At 45.4% G+C, this 17,452-nt stretch overlaps 1 protein-coding gene across 1 annotated transcript; it reads right to left on the reverse strand.

The window, feature by feature from the left end:
• Nucleotides 1–1,326: 1,326 nt before the first annotated feature.
• On the reverse strand, nucleotides 1,327–12,690 carry LOC104033138 (T-box-containing protein TBX6L). The gene is made up of 9 exons (XM_075719040.1): nucleotides 12,675–12,690; nucleotides 8,039–8,183; nucleotides 6,944–7,046; nucleotides 6,327–6,491; nucleotides 5,837–5,983; nucleotides 5,260–5,330; nucleotides 3,981–4,072; nucleotides 2,407–2,599; nucleotides 1,327–1,753 (listed from the first exon to the last, which is right to left on the reverse strand). Exons 1-9 carry the CDS (start codon nucleotides 12,688–12,690, stop codon nucleotides 1,327–1,329), a joined length of 1,359 nt encoding a protein of 452 aa, XP_075575155.1.
• Nucleotides 12,691–17,452: the final 4,762 nt, after the last annotated feature.

Raw genomic sequence — 17,452 nt, forward strand, 5'->3', positions numbered from 1 at the left:
CAAACAAGACCCCATTGCCAGGGCCATTCCACCACTTGGGCAATCAGGGATGCTTCCCCCTTCTAACACAAAGATAAAAAGAAATCCTCTTTGCAAGGCAGCACGCAGGCTGCTCACTGGCAGAACAGCTCCTCCCCACGATGGGACCACAGAGGTAAGGGAGGTGAAACTGCTCTGATAACTAAACATGGAAGCAGACCCCTACAGACTCCCAAACAGTGGCAAGATGACTTCGCCGACCAGCCTGGGAGGTGCTGAGCTCACCAGCATTGCAGCATGCAGCTCAGGGCCTACAGGGTATTAATTAAAGCATATGCCTGATGAGCAATGCCAGGCTGGTGAGAACCGTCTATTGACAAAGCTTGCTCAGAGTGTTGCACAGTAACCACTATAAATTATATTCTCCAGGGGTGGCGGGCGGTGGAAGAAGGAAGAAGTTCACAGTGAAAGATTTCCTTTCCCTTGAAAGGAAGAGGTTGGAGTGACGCAGACAGCACTGCTGTTTGTGGTCCTATTTCTGACAACCACAGGCCTTTGGAAACCCCCAGAGCAGCCCCTCACATTCTGTGAACAACCTTCCTCCACCACCAGCAGAAAGAAGAATGCTTCACTAACCTTGAATCTAGGGGTGACAGAAGAAGGGGGACATGCAGACAGAACACACAGCCTTGCTGCCACTTCTCCTGCATGGGACAGACTCTTCCCTGCCTGCATGACCCACCGCTGCAGCCCAGACATGCAGGCGTTGCTGCGTATTTTACTCTCATATGCTGCTGGAAGAAAGGCAAGACTCTAGCTTTAATTTGACTATACTAAGTGAGGAAACTGCTCAAGGGGGCACCAGTATTGCTTGCTTTGCTCATATTTGCAATAATTCTCAACAGTTTCTTGGCCACCTGGATGGCTTACTGAAACTCCTCAGCCCCTATCTCCTTGCATGCACGTCCTGGGAGGAAAGGATTTTGGAAACTGCCAAATGCGAGATGCAAACAGCCTGGGACTGAGAGTTCAGCAGCTCTTCAAATACTCCTCTTGCAGCTCCTGCAGTTTCCTACTCCTGCTGGGAAAAAAATCCACTACAGAACACATTGATTCAGCCAGACTCACACTGACATGGCTGGCACAGCCACCAGTGTAGCCACTGCTTGTGAAATACAGTGAGGGGGGTTGTGCAAGGAGACAAGGAAGCGAAGGTGTCCCATGCTACCGCTTGCAGCAATGCCTCTTTGCCTAGTGGTGACAAGGCTTCAAGATCAACACTCCAAGCAAATATTATCTCATTTACAATTTTCTTTCAGTCTTTTCACTGGGAAGGGTCTCCCCTGTTCACCAGCAGGCATATGGGAACAGAGGGTACTGGCTCCACTCTGCCATGGTCCCGTGGGCATGTCCTGGAGCCCCCTGTGTATTGTACTCTGTGGAGAAGGCCGAGTAGCTCATTGCCCTGTACTGGCTGTGGGAAGGCACCATCCACTGGCCAAGGCCTTGCTCGGTGCTATATGGACTGTACATGGGCGCTCGGGCCCCGGGTTTCCCAACAGAGTCTAGAGCCATGTTCACCACTCCTGTGTAGTCCTGGGGAGGAGGCAGAGGCGGGGGGAGCGGAGGCAGGTTGGTGAAACCCTCTGGGAGCTGTTTGGCGTCATGCTCAGGCACCGTGGCGAGGTCCAAGGGGTGGCACCTTGCCCGGAAATCATTCGAGGTTGCAGCATCACGCGTGGGAAGCTGCTGGCTGTCCCCAGCTTCGTGGAACCTGAGCCCCGAGGGCAGAGAGAAGAATGAGTCAAACCTACCACAGCGGAAAACCACTGAAAACCCACACAGACCCCCTGGGGGAAGACAGGGCAAGCTCTTAGCATGCCCTCTTCCCCTTGCCTACTGCTTCATCTTACTGTTAGTGTGGATTTTAGTCCAAGCTTCGCTGTCACTCATACAGAAAAACTAAATGCCTGAGAATGTAAACCCAGATTACTCTAGTTCTGGCTCAGTTCTAGTCTGGGCTCACTATAACTGATTCCTGAAATTGCAATGATAAGAATAAAGGCGGGGTGGGGTGTTGGAATCACTGGAGTTCTGCCACTCCTCCAACATGCTTCCTTCAAAGGACAGGCAAGCTCTGGGGTACACAGAGCTCGCTGGAAGAGCATTTCAAGACAGGGAAATAAACAGCACTACTAAGACATGAGTATGCTCAGAATCAGTGGGTTTGAAATAACACAGAAAGGCTTTGTTGTGGAGATATCTCCATGGTAATCTAGCACCTATCACCCAGGTGTGCTGTCCAAGAGAAAGGCATCCTTCCTCACTCCCACTGGCTGTTTTTCTTAGGAAATACCCAGGAGAAGAGGAGGAAACCCATCAGTTAAAGGGTGGCTTTAGACACGAGCACCGGGAGGTGGGACTCACCGATATGTCTGGTAGGACGGTGTAGGCACTTGCTGCTCTCTGGCCAGACCCTCCCTCTGGTCAGCTGGCACCGGCGATGCTGCAGGAAAGGCATGGCTGCCATTCTGCTCCGAGACCCAAAAGGGGTATCCACTGCTGACCACGATGGGGTTACTCTCTTCCTTCACATCTGCATTCTCATCTTTCTCAAAATCTGACTCACAGCGGGGAAAAGAGAGAATGGGAAAAAATGAGAAGTGGGAAGAGAGAGACAGAGCTCACAATGGTCTATTGACAGCTGGATCAATTGCAGGATGGTGGAAGGAAACACACTGATACCTCTTCTGTAGTCATACTGCCTTAAGGGACTAGCCCGTTGCAGCTTTTTTCTGCCCTTACACTGTGGTGTTCAGTCCTGCCCTGTCCTCTCTCCTTAGCTGTGCTACTGCAAGCAGCACTGTGAACTGGAGCAAGAAATGATCAAGTTTAAAAACAACCTAACAGAAAGAGTAAAGTTGTTTGGTTTTTTTTTTAATGGTATCAGTTGCCCCATCTCTACCACAACCCAGCTGCACAAACAGCATTGCTGGCACAACTGCACTGACGAGAACCAATAAGAAAGCAACGGGTGATAGTGCAAACTCGTATCACTATTGAAAAGAAAAGATTATGAAAGCATAGCCTACGATCACACGCGGTCACAAAGCACAGCTAGGCTGGGAGGCTGGCGAGAGAGCTGATGAGTAGTCAGTAACAAGTGACTTGTGAGCAGGCTCCTGTGTATCATCACCAGAAAGAGTGTTCTGGTTTTGGCTGGGTTAATTTTCTTCCTAGTAGCAGGCACAGTGCTGTGTTTTGGATTTAGTAGGAGAAGAATGTTGATAACACACTGATGTTTTAGTTGTTGCTAAGTACTGCTTATGCTAGTCAAGGACTTTTCAGCTTCCCATGCTCTGCCAGGTGCACAAGAAGCTGGGAGGGGGCACAGCCAGAATAGTTGATCCAAACTGACCAAAGGGCTATTCCATACCATATGACGTCATGCTCAGTATATAAACTGGGGGGAGTTGGCCGGGGGGCAGCGATCGCTGCTTGGGAATTAGAATCATAGAATCGTCTAGGTTGGAAAAGACCTTTAAGATCATCCAGTCCAACCCAATTGGCTGGGTATCGGTCAGCGGGTGGTGAGCAATTGCATTGTGCATCACTTGCTTTGTATATTATTATTACTATCATTATTATATTGTTATTACTACTACTACTATTTTACTTTTTTTTATTTCAATTATTAAACTGCTCTTATCTCAACGCAGGAGTGTTTCTCACTCTTACTCTTGCAATTCTCTCCCCCATCCCACTGGGGCAGGGGGAGTGAGCGAGCGGCTGCAAGGTGCTTAGTTGCTGGCTGGGGCTAAAGCACGACAAAGCGTCAGAGACTCAAAGCTATCAGAGCGAGAGCACCCTTTAGGGACTCCACCCAGGCCACTCTCCCCAGGCAGGAGACACAGGAGAGCTATGTCACCGTTTCTTTTCCTTCCTGTGGCCTGGGCACTGTTTGGAAATCATTCTCTGGGTTTGTTGTGATCAATTATTACCACGTTCCTCAGCACCAGACTCTTTTTCCTCAGGCAGCTTCCTCTTCTGGCCCTTGGCTGGACTAGGCTTCTGGCATTTGGCTCGTCCTTCCCTGGGAAAAAAACAAGACACGGTGATAGCTTGTATGTGAGTTTTTTGCCTAGATAAATACACAAGGGATGCTGGACAAGCCCTGGAAGACAAAAAGATGGGATGAACCTCTCTGACGTTCTGTGACTTACACCTTTCCTAGCAAGGCACCCCGACGGGCCCTTGGGGAATACTCTTGCCATAGTCAAATTACAGGGCTAGCCATGCTGCCTGCCATCTGCGTGCGCTTCCAGTGAGAGACCTCGCCCCACACAATACCAGGGATAAATCAGTAAAGGGACTGCCTGCTTCACGTTTGTACAAAAGGCACAATCAACACGGAAACTCAGCACTGGAGGTTTTGGCACTGAGTTTGTAAGTGTAGTCTGATGTTGGATATACATACTATACACACAGGTATGTGTATAGTAGGGTGGGTCTTTCACTTAAAAGCAGCTTTCTTCCTAAATGGAAAATGAGTCTATGCTTAGTCAGAAATGATCCTATTAGGAGGGGAAAGAAAATCTATTACATTTTCAAAGTTTAAGTAAAAAAGAGTCAGTTTTGGCCTTTTTCATCAGGAAATGAGATTTTTTTTTCAGGCATAAAATAACACAAAACAAAATCTCAGATATTTTCATAACATTTTCTACTTGGAAAAAAACCATTTTTTCCTTGTCTATTGACAATCTGTGGTTGCATTTAAGGTTTTTTTTTTCCCCCACCATCCACTGACTGCCCTCAGACCAGACAGAAGATCTCACACACATGGTATTGGTATCCATCTTCCCTCTTGCAGATAAAATCTCCTGTTGGAAGAGATGCTTTGCCGCACACAGGGAAAGGAGATGAGGGAGCCTCCAAAGTCAGAATCTAGCTGATCTCAAAGAGACACAGTGATCTACTGTGGACTCCTGTTATCACTGCTGTTCACATGTCAGACTCCAGTCTAGCTACAACTTGCAAGGGAATGCAGGTCTCAAATTTGTCACATCTCTCACATTTCTGTAGGAAATCCTGTATCTCCTCCCACTCCCCAAGTCTCTTGGGAGGAGGCTGCACAGGGGTACATCATTCCCAGATACAGGCAAATGCAGTTTGCACAACACAGTGGCTCTGTAGAGCTAGCTGGCATAGTTTTGCGCAATGGCCTTGGGTAAAATTCCCAAGTGAACTCCAGTTATAAATAAAGATGAAAAAACAGTTTACCTTCGAGTGTTCTTCCCATGCTCACGGAAACCTTTAGCAAATGGATTGTTGTCAATCTTGAGCTTTGTAATCTTGAAATAAAAAGAACAAGATTCAGTATCATGGTGACTGGTTGGGTTCTTTACTGTTTCAAGACCTTCACCTCAGTATTTATCACAACAGCTTGTCTGCGGGTTTTGGGCATGCCCTCGCCACAGTATCTGAGCACTCCCAGCAGCTCCTGTTATTGATTAGGAACTGACACACAGAAAGAAGTGACTTTGCCAGGGTCAGCAGGAATTTGTGTGGGATTCATCTGACTAGAGAAATACGCAGGGTAAGTATCTATATCTGGACTTTTGCCCATACTTTTTACTACGTTAAGGGTTCCTGTTAATCACTGACAGCACATTTAATACAATTAAGGTTCATGATTCATATCATCCGAGAGTAGAAGTTTTCCACAGGAACCATAATGTGCCTATTTCTTTCCACTGTCCGTCACAGGCACCCAGGGTGATTAGCTTGGAAGGAGACACCTTCCTCTACAAGATTTCTAAAGACAAACGTGTCCAAGGGCAGTACTTGCACACTGTACCTGCTCATTCTGGTAGGCAGTAACAGAAGTGAAGACAGTCTCAGGGAAGCTGAAGACTTGGAATATGCTCCAGCGGACACTAAAGAGGTCATCTGCCTGCACAATGTGGAAGCGGGGCTTGTAACGGTGCATGGAGTGGAGGATGATCTGGCACAGGGACAGACAAAGGAGAAAGTTTCTTATGTGCAACCACTGCAAACACACTGCGCAAAGTCTCCTCTGGAGACTCCCAGGACACCCATTTCAAACCAGGGATGCCTGCCTGGGACGGGTGTCTCCACCATGCCTCTGTAGTGGCAGTACAGAGTAAAGCCTTCCCTCACAGGTAGTTAAGAGAGCACCAGGGCTGGGCTGAGGAAGGAAGAGAGGGCACTTGGATACATTTTAATTTCCACATGATCTAATTTCTTACAGATCTCACTTACTTCCCTTAACATCCATCTGCAATGAATTCCATGAGAGCACAGCACAAAGGCCAGCTACAACCTACATGCCCATGTTGATCCAGAGTGTTGTTGGTGAGCTTCAGTTTTTGGAAGGAGACGGGTTCTTTCATCCAGTGGCTGCCAGGAGCTGGGGAATCTGGGTGGACATAGGTGCGACAAGGGAGCTGGGGCTCTGCTTTTCCAGCAACTTCCCACTGATCTTTATTCCACTGTGAAGGGAAAGACGGAAATCTAGAGCTTAAAATAATTACTTTCATTATAGCAAAACCCCAGCAACTTTGCTTCACTGTTGATTTAGTGGACCCTCTGAAGCACAGTCCTGACAAGAAGCAGATTCTCTCTTATAAGCCATGACCATGTTACCAAAACAGCTCCAAGTTTAGGCGTCATTTTTCCTCCCTTTCTCCCAATGGCTGTCAGAGAAGTCTGACATTAATCATGATTAAGACTGTACCACTTACAATGAAAATTAGTTACCTTTCCAGCTGCTCCCCAAGCAAAACTGACAAATAACTTCAGAGAGGCATAAAATCCACCAATCACTTCTGAACTTTGTCCAAAGACAAATTATTTATCAGCCTGGCCAGTGAAGCACAAAGATTAATCCATTTCAAATGAAGATGGAAGGACAGCATAACTTACTATTATTTAAAGTACCTACCTTGTACCTGAAGTTGTCCATTGGCACAAAATCTACCAGCATGAGGTACTTGGCATATGGGATTAAGCCGGAGACTTTGATTTTGCATTGTGGAAACATTCGTCTGAAGGAGAAATGAAATATACAGTATAAGGATTTCTCTATAAAGTGGATATTGTCTAATGATCAAGCAGCAGGTCATGTTTACTCACTATTTTGCAAAGTTCTGGTAGCAGTATTTCTAGAGGTCAGCTATTGAACATTTTTACCATTTTATTGATGTATTGTCTAATCCTATGGGTTTAGGTGGAATAGGCACTAACAGAGCAGCAGCAGTCACTGATGGCCTGACATTGTTACTGCTTTTGTTCTTCTGATTCCTGTAACACAACAGTAGGAAACTTAAAATATCTGGAATTTGCACATAGTTCCTAGCCTTCTGCAGCTGTCACAGACCTGAGGATAGATCAGAGCATTTTCTAGTGCAGATAGAAAACGTGCTCTCATCTAAGAGCACATCTAGCTTTCCGTTCCAGTACTCCCTGCCACCACTTTCATTTTCTGATTCTGCAAAAAAGCTCCGACACCTACCTCCCTACCCAAAGGGATTATTTCAGCTCACAGCAGCTTTGACATAATATATTACAAATTCACAATTTCGTATTCTTTCACTGCAAGCTCCACAATGCATGACTCATTTCAACTTTAGAGTAGTCTGCATGCACAGATCATTACTATTCTACGCCATGTTCTTCTCTGCAAATGGCAGACTCAAAACCAGGTATTTACTGCTCAACTGCTGCTGCCTATGACCGAGGCAAAGGGAACCCAGGGCACCTTCCAGAGCAACCTCGCAGCGACAGGAAGAACATCAGTGTTAAGTGCTGAGATAAGAGCCCAGAAGTTTTCTCAGCACATCAGCCCCACAGTGACCTTTTGCACTTCACAGTTCGGACTTCAACATCCTGAAAGTGCAATTCTTCTGCCAGGGGCAGAGAGATGTGCATAATCAGCCACAAAACTAGTTTAAGAGCCACCATTCAAAAAATGAGCACTCGGAGATTTTGCTAACAGCTTGGAGGGGTGTGGTGTGGGCGGCTGCCCTGCTCCCCTCACCTGCCGGATTTGGTGATGATCATCTCAGTTCCTATCTGATGAAACTTCATCCAGAGACCCATGTCCTCGAGGGTGACCACAATGGAGCTCTGCGGGTAGGGCTCCAGGCTGGGGGAAGGAAGTGCCTCACACGGCGCTTTCACGTCTACAGGGAGAGGGAGAAAACGGTAATTCAGACAGGCAGGAGGGCAGCTGGCATGAAGCAGCCCCTCCTGCTCAGAGACAGCGCCCTGAGATGCAGCACCCATGTCAGCCCTCCCAGTATCCTCCAGCGCCAGCTCCCTCCAGTACAGGGAGCTACCAAATTTCACACGCTGTTGTAACAGACAGGGTCCGTACATCTGGCCAGGGTACGTCTCAGCCCCAAACCACCGCGCAGTGCACAGCGCTGGTTCACCTCAGGGAGCTGAATGCCATGATTGCACCCATGAACGTCCCAGGTGCTGCCAAGAACTAGGAAGTCTGTGCCACAATAAACCTCTTAAAGAAAATCCGTTATTTTTCTTCAAAGGCTTTTTGTTACTTAGCAGGCTCAGTAGGCAGAAAGGCTTTTCCAACAGGTTTGTTTTTAGTTGATAAGTTCTTTTGTAAAGATTTGTGTGTTGTAAAAATTCAACCTGACTTCCTTTATTCCAAAACTCAGACTGGCAGGTAGCCACAATACACTTTTATTCCTGTTCTGGCATGATCAGGATTACACAAAACACTTTACCAAGAGAATAAAATGAAAGCTGAAAGGATTGGAAAGATTTTAAGTGTACCAGTGGGTAATGGGAGAAAACGACAGATAGGTGGTAGCAGAGGTGAAAAAACTCTCCACAGGACAAAGAAGGGACAGACAGCAGACCCAAATGTAAGTGAAGGCAAGAAAGGGAGGTGACAGAGCCAGACCATGGAATGTTCTGAAAAGAAGACAGCTGGTCTGAACCGGACTTGGAGATGGAGACCACCGAGGAGTGTGTGACAGCGGGGGAAGGTGCCTCTTCAGTAACACGCCATGGCACATCCGAGGAGCTGCCCGCAATATGCCTGCACTTTCTGTTACAGGCAGAGGACTAACTATGGTCCTGTGGAAGAGGAAAGGTGAAGTACTGGAGAAGCTGTCTCTGGTGTTGATGGTACCCACCTCCTCTGTAAAGCCGTTTAGATTAAAAACCTCCTTTAGGTGCTCTTAACTATACTGTAACACACGCAAGATTGCTGTTGCCATACTGAAAAGCCCAGGCCAAAAACCCCAACCAGATCCATTTTAGGACAAAACTTGACCTGGTATAGCTACTGGTGGACTGATTTCATACCCAATGAGGCTTTACTGATGCTGCCCTGCGGTCTGAATGAGGTATTGATAGGCCTGCTCAACTCGGGGGGCACTCACAGCAGCAGTGTGCCACTTCTGCTGGGTGACGCATTATCAGCCATGCACAGCTATTCATTTAAAAAGGAGATTTTTCTGCCTCTCAGCCTGATCAGATCGTATTCAGAGCAGATCAGAAATAAGGGAATTTTCGCCTTGTTGCAGCTCTCCTGAGTAATGTCTTCAAAAGAATAAGTATGAAAAGCAGACAACTATTTCTAGAGAAATCGGCTTTTCTCAGAAAGCAACATCTTTCCACAAAAACAACCCAATGCGAGTCTAAGGGGTTCTTCCCACAGTATTAGGAAGTAAAAACCATTTAAACGTAATTTTGTCAGTTTGTAAAGGTCTTTAGGCATTTTAAAAAAATATCCTCTACCCTTTTTTCTTCTTTGATCCAACATTAATGAACTGGCTAAGAAGTGACACCTAGTTTGCTCACTAAGATTAGCCTGTTAACATCTTCTTACTAAAGCTTCCCCCATATCCTCTTGCAAAGACATGAAAGCTGCCATGGGACGACGCATTCGGTAGCTCAGTGCAGCGCACGTATCAAAAGGAGTTACAATAAAATTGGGCTGATTTCCCACAGGAGTCATCCAGTCACAAATACATGCAAACAGATTTTGATTAGCCAGACAGATGCTCGCTCCTTCCCCAAATGAATTTTACAATTAACATTTTTGTAAGCAAATTCCAGTGCCATTAAATGAGACTACACAAGGCAGATCTCGGGAGTCGTTACTGAGGGGAGACTTCCAATGAAATCAAGACGAATTTAAGTGAAAGGAGTTCAGTACTGAATTAAAAATGAAAGGCAGATGTTATAACCTGTTTTTCACCAAAAAGAGTCCACAATGCACCTGTATGAGCGAGATGCTAGAGGAGACAAAGAGCTGCACACACAATAAACATCGCAGCAAAGATTTTTAAATGGAGTTACTGTCTTTCACCCTGCAGGTTTTTTTGTGCGCAGTCTGAAGCCGAGAAACAGGACATTAACAGTCTGCATGGGGATCCGGACTCCAGCAATGGTGTGAGCTTGCTAAGGGATCCACACAGCTGACTACACAGTCCTATGCAATCGGCTTCAGCGGGATTCTGCAGCGCTGGATCGGTCTGTAGGATCTGCTTCAGATTTTCTTTGCAGAGCCAAAGGCTGGCTTGCAAGGCACTCCAAATTCACTCCTGGTTTGTGCCTACATAACTAATGCCAAGACTCACACACACGTCCCCCACAAAGATGCCTGCGTGTTGGAACTACAGCACGAAGAGTTTTGTAGCAGGGTGTCCAAGCACTGAACTGAACATGTTAGATCTGTACTTCTATTGTTTCCTCTTCCATGTAACTTATTTTTTTATTTTAAGTATTATTTGAAAGAGATTTAAACATTTTCCAAGACTTTTAGTTCTAAGCTATTTTAAAAGTATTCATTATCATCATCATTGTGGTGGTAACACTGCATGTGGCACACTTTAAAACATATTCCTTATGCCAAGATTAGGTTGAAAAGGAAGATAGCTGCTGTGATAAAGGCACTGAAAATTAAGAGATCTCCAATCTATTTCATGCTTGATTTTAAAGTCCTTATCCAAATAAGAGCAGTTTGTCCTTCAAGTTTCTGCATCTAGAATAGGCTGTACATATCCCTTTTCCCATCTTGGAAAGGAGAGAAAGAGAAATGAGAGTCAATTCAGTAACACTTGGGGGGGGTGGGTTTAAGATCTTTGGATAGAAGATGCTAGAGTATAATCCACTCACCTAAAGCAGTCCCTCAATGAATTTAATTGTCAATTACTGAGACAATATTATGATGTCAGAAAATCTGTTGCAGACTTCCCACAAAGTATGGGATAGGGTTTGCAATACCGGGAAAACTCCAAGATAAAAGGATGCTTCTTACCTTCACTATAACCAGTTACATTTGTTGCTGTTAACTTCTCAATGAAGAAGTCCAACACTAACAGCTATCCAGTGTCCACAGGGAGGAAATGCACATCGATATATAAAGCTATCTGAGAAATTAAACTTGCCAACAACCAAAAAACCCGCATGTTCTCTGATCTTATAAATGTCAGTAGAAACACCCTAACCTTCTGGAGGGAACCTCATTTCTCAGAACCAGAAAGCTTTTTGGCAGTAATGAAAGTATGGTGTTTCTACAAATGAAATGGCTTCACCTCTCAAACGCACCCAGTCATGACCTTGAATATTTCTGCTGTGTGGGGTCATGCACCAGAAACAACTCAATAAGAAAATGAGGTGACTTCTGCAATAGTTAGAATCTTTAATGTGATAAAATATCGTAATACAGTCTGTGATTTTTTTGTTGTTGCTCTTTTGCTTTTAAAGTCAACATTCTCTTGAAGTGGCAGAAATCAGTATGAATCAGATCAACACAGTATGGACTGCTTTATAAAAAACCCAAAACAACAGCGAAGGTGGAAATTATCTGAGGCACTGCACATGTATTTTGGTTATGAATGAAACAAGACATTGCAGAGGTAGAGAAAGGAAGCTGAGAATACCCAGCCATCTGTAACATGTGTGTGAACTGCATACCTGAACTAGGTAAATAGTTGTTTCCTTCTGACACAGAGTAAAACCCAAGACTAGATTTGGGTTTCAGTTACTGACATGCAGTACCTCTGGACTGGCCCTTAGTTTCCCAATGCATATCCGTCATTGGGCCCAATCCAATCATGCCCCATGCAGAAGAGGTTAACAACATGCTGTAAGACAGACTGATGAAGAAAAACATAAATAAAACCCTAGGGAAATCACAAAAATCCTGTGTTTGGGCATGAACCTGGTAGAGGTGGGGTATGCCTGCTTGGGGTTTATACTTTCAAAGGGCAGAGAAAAAACAAAAGAAAAAACAGACAGTTTGTATCAGAACTATTATTAGCAATATAACAAATATTTCCAAAACTTCCGTGGCCTTCAACCTGGAGGAACTCAGGGTACTTTGCAGACGATATACAAATAACACTGCACAAGGTGATATGGATAAGGGAGTTTTGGGCACAATTGTGAGTAAACTTTTGCTACATTACAAAAGATCTTCCAAGGCTCACAAAGAACACTCAGAACCACAATTTCTCATCTATTCCTACCAAAAAAAAAAAATTTTTAGAAATCCTCTCCAGCTACACACACGCTACTATAAATGTGGTAACCCTTCAGGAGTACTTGTTCTCTTTCTAAAATGATTGTATGCTCTTCGCATAGGTCTAGCATCTTTCCGCGCAATAAGGAAAAGGAGGGAGTCCTTTACCTACCTGGTAAAGCTTGCATTTTTCCATGTACTGTGGAGTCTAGGAGGTCGCGCGGCTGAGAGAGCCACCAGAGTTCTTACAAGGGGAGCCAAAATAGTCCAGTTCAAAAGCAGGTCTGATTTCCTGGAGCAAGCAAAAGCCCTTCCTTCTGAGATCCAGTGTCAAGAGTGAGTGGGATGAGGATGGGACTCCAAGCACAGCTAGCCAAGGTGAGTTCCTGTTTTATGGAGGCTAATGAGCGGGGAGGAGCTTCTCACCAGGGCTGTCCCCTTGCAATCCTTTGATGTCCAAAGGGACAAAGAGAGGAAGGATCTGCCGCAATGGCTGGGGCTAAGGGAAGAAAATCAAAGAGAATTAACATGGCTTTGACATACAGGAAACCCTACAGGGGAAATGCACCTTGATTTACTGCTAACGCACTTTTAAACAAATAGAGACAAGACCAAAAACATCAGTCGAAGACCTACCTACAAAATAAAAAAAATCATTTAAACAGCAAGCAGGAAAATTTTCCTTCTGGCTACTCTAAGGACTTGATATAATTTTCATCTCCAGAGTACAGAATCATTTTACTCTTGATTTCTGGTATCAGAATCGGGACTGTATCAAGCTTGTTCCTTCCCAAGCGGGTGATTAACAGTCTGTGGTAAAGTTTGCTCTCACAACTGGGATGCTGCAGCAACACATTCATTCACCAACAGACGTCTTCTCCACTAACAGAAACACATTTGATGATGTAACGTTACTTACCTACCTGATCTCTCCGTTCACAGCCTTTAACCACATAGCTTATTTTCCTATTGCGCTGTTTTTCTGCAGCAGGGTCCTCACCATCGCATCAGATCTGTTCTGAAGCTCAGGACTGAGCCTGCTCTACAGGTAGTATCTTTTCAGCTGAGCTTCATGAGTAAAAGTTGCAATTGTTTAATGACACAGCCATGCTAGCATATAATTTTACTGGCACCAAACTTCTTCAGCTGGCACCTTCCAGGGTTAGTGCAAGTGATCGAAGAGTCTCGTGGTGGATCAGGCACTGGTTTTAGGCCTTGTTCGAGGCACTGCTCTTACTGAATGGAAAGGCTGAGCAGAAACTGAAGGACTTGAGCATTTTCCCTTAATTAGTTTATTCTGCAAGTGTGACCATTAGCTTTTGTACTTACAAGTGCTTACAAGTGCTAAGAGACAGCAATCAAGTCTCACGCTTCAGGGCACAAAACAGCCAGTACACCTCGGTGAAGAAGGGAGTTCTATGCATTCATGTACAGAAATTGCTATACTAACATTTAAAGGTCAAAGATGTTCAAAAAGAGGAGGTCAAAAGTAGGATATCAGTCTCAATGGGCCAGCGTTGGATCCTGCACAGCAAATTCAGGAGCTCTGTTCATTTCAAAGAGCATTGCTATTAGGCTGCAGCTGATCCATGGTCTAGTTTTGCTCCCAATAAAATAAACGTTTATTTTTTTATTTTGCTAGTGGTGTTATTGGGACATCTGATTTTTAGTCTGACATGCAAAACATATTCCGAATTTAGTCAGTTTCTATAACTGATCAACATCCTGTTAGTTCTGCTTTTACTGCCTTTTGGAGCAGGCAATGCAAGGACAAGCAAAGAGGACAAAGGAGGTTAACCAGAGGAGGGACAGGCTCTTTTTCAATAGTATATTGAATTTTAGGCATCCCATTACTAGGCAGGGAGAGAAAGGCCAATGCTTAGTGTGGCAAGGAAGAATGTTTAAAAGAAAGGGGTTGGAGAGTTTGAGAAGTCCCGAGGAGGATTTTATAGCAGGAGATGGTCCGTTGGATCCTGCCACCTTTGAAGGACCACATCCAGCCTTCCTGACATCCCCTTAAAACTACGGGGTAATACAGAAGACCACAGGCTCTTCTCCTTCAGCTGAGGATACCCAGAACTGGGGAGTCTCAGTACCACTGAGGAGAAGACTATCACGTGATGGAGCAACATCAACTTGTAGCTCAACTGGAGGTTATTTATTACATACATGGAAAAATAAATCAGAAGGGAAAAGATCAGCTGAAAATGGTATCAAGGTCAAATCTCCTCTGCTTGTACTTGCACAGCCACTACCAGACACAAACAAAACAGGATGCAGAAATGCTTTTCTGCTCTGCCACAAAAGGAAAGCCAGCATCAAACCTGCCCCCTCCATGTCCCGCTTTTCTAATGCTAGTATTTTAATTGTAGAAAGAGGAAGACAACCATAATCAGAATCTGAAAAGGAAAAATAGAACAAAAATTGGGTCAGATTCAAGCTAGCAGCGACATGGATCAACATCCCACACAGTATGAAACTGCACAACAGCAGCAGCAGCACTGGGAATTTCAGACTCTTCACCTGACAAGAGCGTGGGATGTGTATCATGACTTGCTGCTTCTTCCACGAAAGGGTATGAGATGGTCTCCTGCTGCCACTTCATTTGCACACTGCATATCAGCATGTCTAGAGAACACACATTTGCTACAAGTACTCAAATCCTTTTGTCTTTTCTCAGCTGATTGATGGGGAAGGTGGAGTCATTAATTACCCTTGACTAGTTAACAACTAGCTTTCTCCCAGCCATTCTAGTTGCACTGGAAAGGTTTTGAAGGTGGAGGGGGGGGGAAGTGAATTTGTACTATTGCTGGAAAGCGTGGCTAACAGGAGCAATCCCCATGAAATTCATCACCAGCAAAGGGGGAATTTAGCACATTACCCTCTTGTCTGTCTGTCCATGGAGCGCCCTCAGGCAGTTTGCTGGGAAGTCAGAGGTGAATGTGCTGGTGTCTAACAATTCACTGGCAAATTGAAGGCTGGGGGTGTGGAAAGGGATGGGAGAGATAGTGGGTCTGACATGTGTAAGTCAGTGACATACACAGCTCTGCTCCAAGCTCATTTACAGCAGCAGGTAAAAATCCTGCTGTGCCTAGCTCTAACAGTAGGCTCTCCTGCTATGCTGAAGGGGACGAGGTAGGGCAGCACAGAAGGGAGGGGATGTGTGATGACAAAAGCAGAGGCCAAGAGCTTTTGCTTTGCATCTCTTTGAGGAGGTGATTAGAAAGAAACATTCTCCTCTGGGTTTTGTAGTAAGGCAAATGTTTTCTGGCACTTCTCCTGCCTGAAGTGAAGCTTTAACCCTTAACACTCAACAGGACCCTGTAGGGAACTGGTTTGCACATATACCCTCCCCCATTCCTACCTTCTGAACTGGGAGCTCTCCCAGACAGGGTGATCATCTTGCCATCTCTGACTGGTGTCTGGGGCTCTCAGACCGCAGGAGAACAGACAACGCATGTCAGCTAGCAGGAGGCTTTGGCTGGCAGGATCTGAGCCTGCAAGTGGCTGTGCGGGATACACCACCTCAGTCTAGGCAGAACTTCCAGGACAGCATTCTGCCCTGAGAGCAAGCTCAAGTACGAGGCATGAAGTTACTGTCCAGGAGACTGCTGGAAAGCAACAGAAATCCAGATTAGTAATAATGATCTCTTGAAAGAGCCAGTCTTGGATCATTGCTCATCTGTATCAGCACTCGGGTGCAGTAGCCAGCAATCCAACCCCTGCAGATTTCCCTCTGCGTGCACAGTTGTGAGAAAGCGTTATCATATTAGCTTTAATAACACTGGGCTTAAGTGAAGCAGTGTTGTCTGCCTGAGTTTACACAAGTGAGAAAAAATAACATGGAGAAGTGCAAACTGCATTTAAGAGATACTCCCCTCTGAAACATGAAGATCGCCTTACTGGCATTTAAGAGATTCCCACCTGGCACACGCAGGCCACAGTCCCAGAGCATCTTGGCAACTCATTATGAAGGATACTCTGCCATCTGCACGGGATGAATACTGAAAACGTGGGAAGACAGCATGTCATTAACTGGACCCAAAATAAAATAAGTAGATAGCCCTACACTGACAGTTACTTAGCTTCATACTTAATTAAAAACATGAAGTGGCCTCAGACTCTCCAGACGGCTTCAGAATCCACGAACCTGCCCCTTAAACACAGGCTCAGCTCGCTGCCGAGCAAACAGGGCCTGATTATGCACACAGGGCCATGGGGAAAAGCTGTGTTTTTCCAGAGAAAAAGCCTGATGAAACTATTGCTCCTATGGCTGTGCCAGCCTCGAAACATGTGACTCCTTGTCCTTGTTAGTGACCGACATCTCATACAGAAAAAAAGGCAATACAAGTGCAATTCCTCAGACAGCACTGAGTTGACTGAGTGAACGGAGCAGGGTCGGTCACGACAGAGCGGCTGAGCTCTGATGGCATGGGCACAGTCTGAATTTGGGCAGCTTTATGAGCAAGTCTCTGTGGGCAGCTACAGGAATGGTAAAAGCTTGCAAAGTGTTTTGAGATCCTCTGAAGAAGTAGTATGTATAATTTCCTATCATGGGGTAGCCTAAGGAACAATTCCTACCCAGTTCCTTACAGCAGCTCACGTAACACAGCATTTTCTTCTGATGGTAGGACATGGCACCTTTCTCCCCATTTTTACAGCTGGGTTTGATTGCTTTTCCTGGGAAAAGTCTGGTGTCTTCAGGCATGTTAGATGTACATTGCCATGCAGCTGTTTTACCCTGGGACCTGTGCAAGGGGCCCCGCAGAAGGCAGACCTCTGTAGGGCTGAAAACCCCATGCTGAGCCCCAAATAGTATCACCCCCAAATCTTCCCTGTGCTCTCAGAAAGCAAAAATCACATTTGGCAAAACAAAACAGTTGGTTGGAGAGGGCCTGTTGGTAACAGCTCAATGCTAATTCACAACAGGCTCTCTGGACCGAGGTGCAG

Source organism: Pelecanus crispus, chromosome 11 (genome assembly GCF_030463565.1).
Source record: "Pelecanus crispus isolate bPelCri1 chromosome 11, bPelCri1.pri, whole genome shotgun sequence".
NCBI classification, from domain to species: domain Eukaryota; kingdom Metazoa; phylum Chordata; class Aves; order Pelecaniformes; family Pelecanidae; genus Pelecanus; species Pelecanus crispus.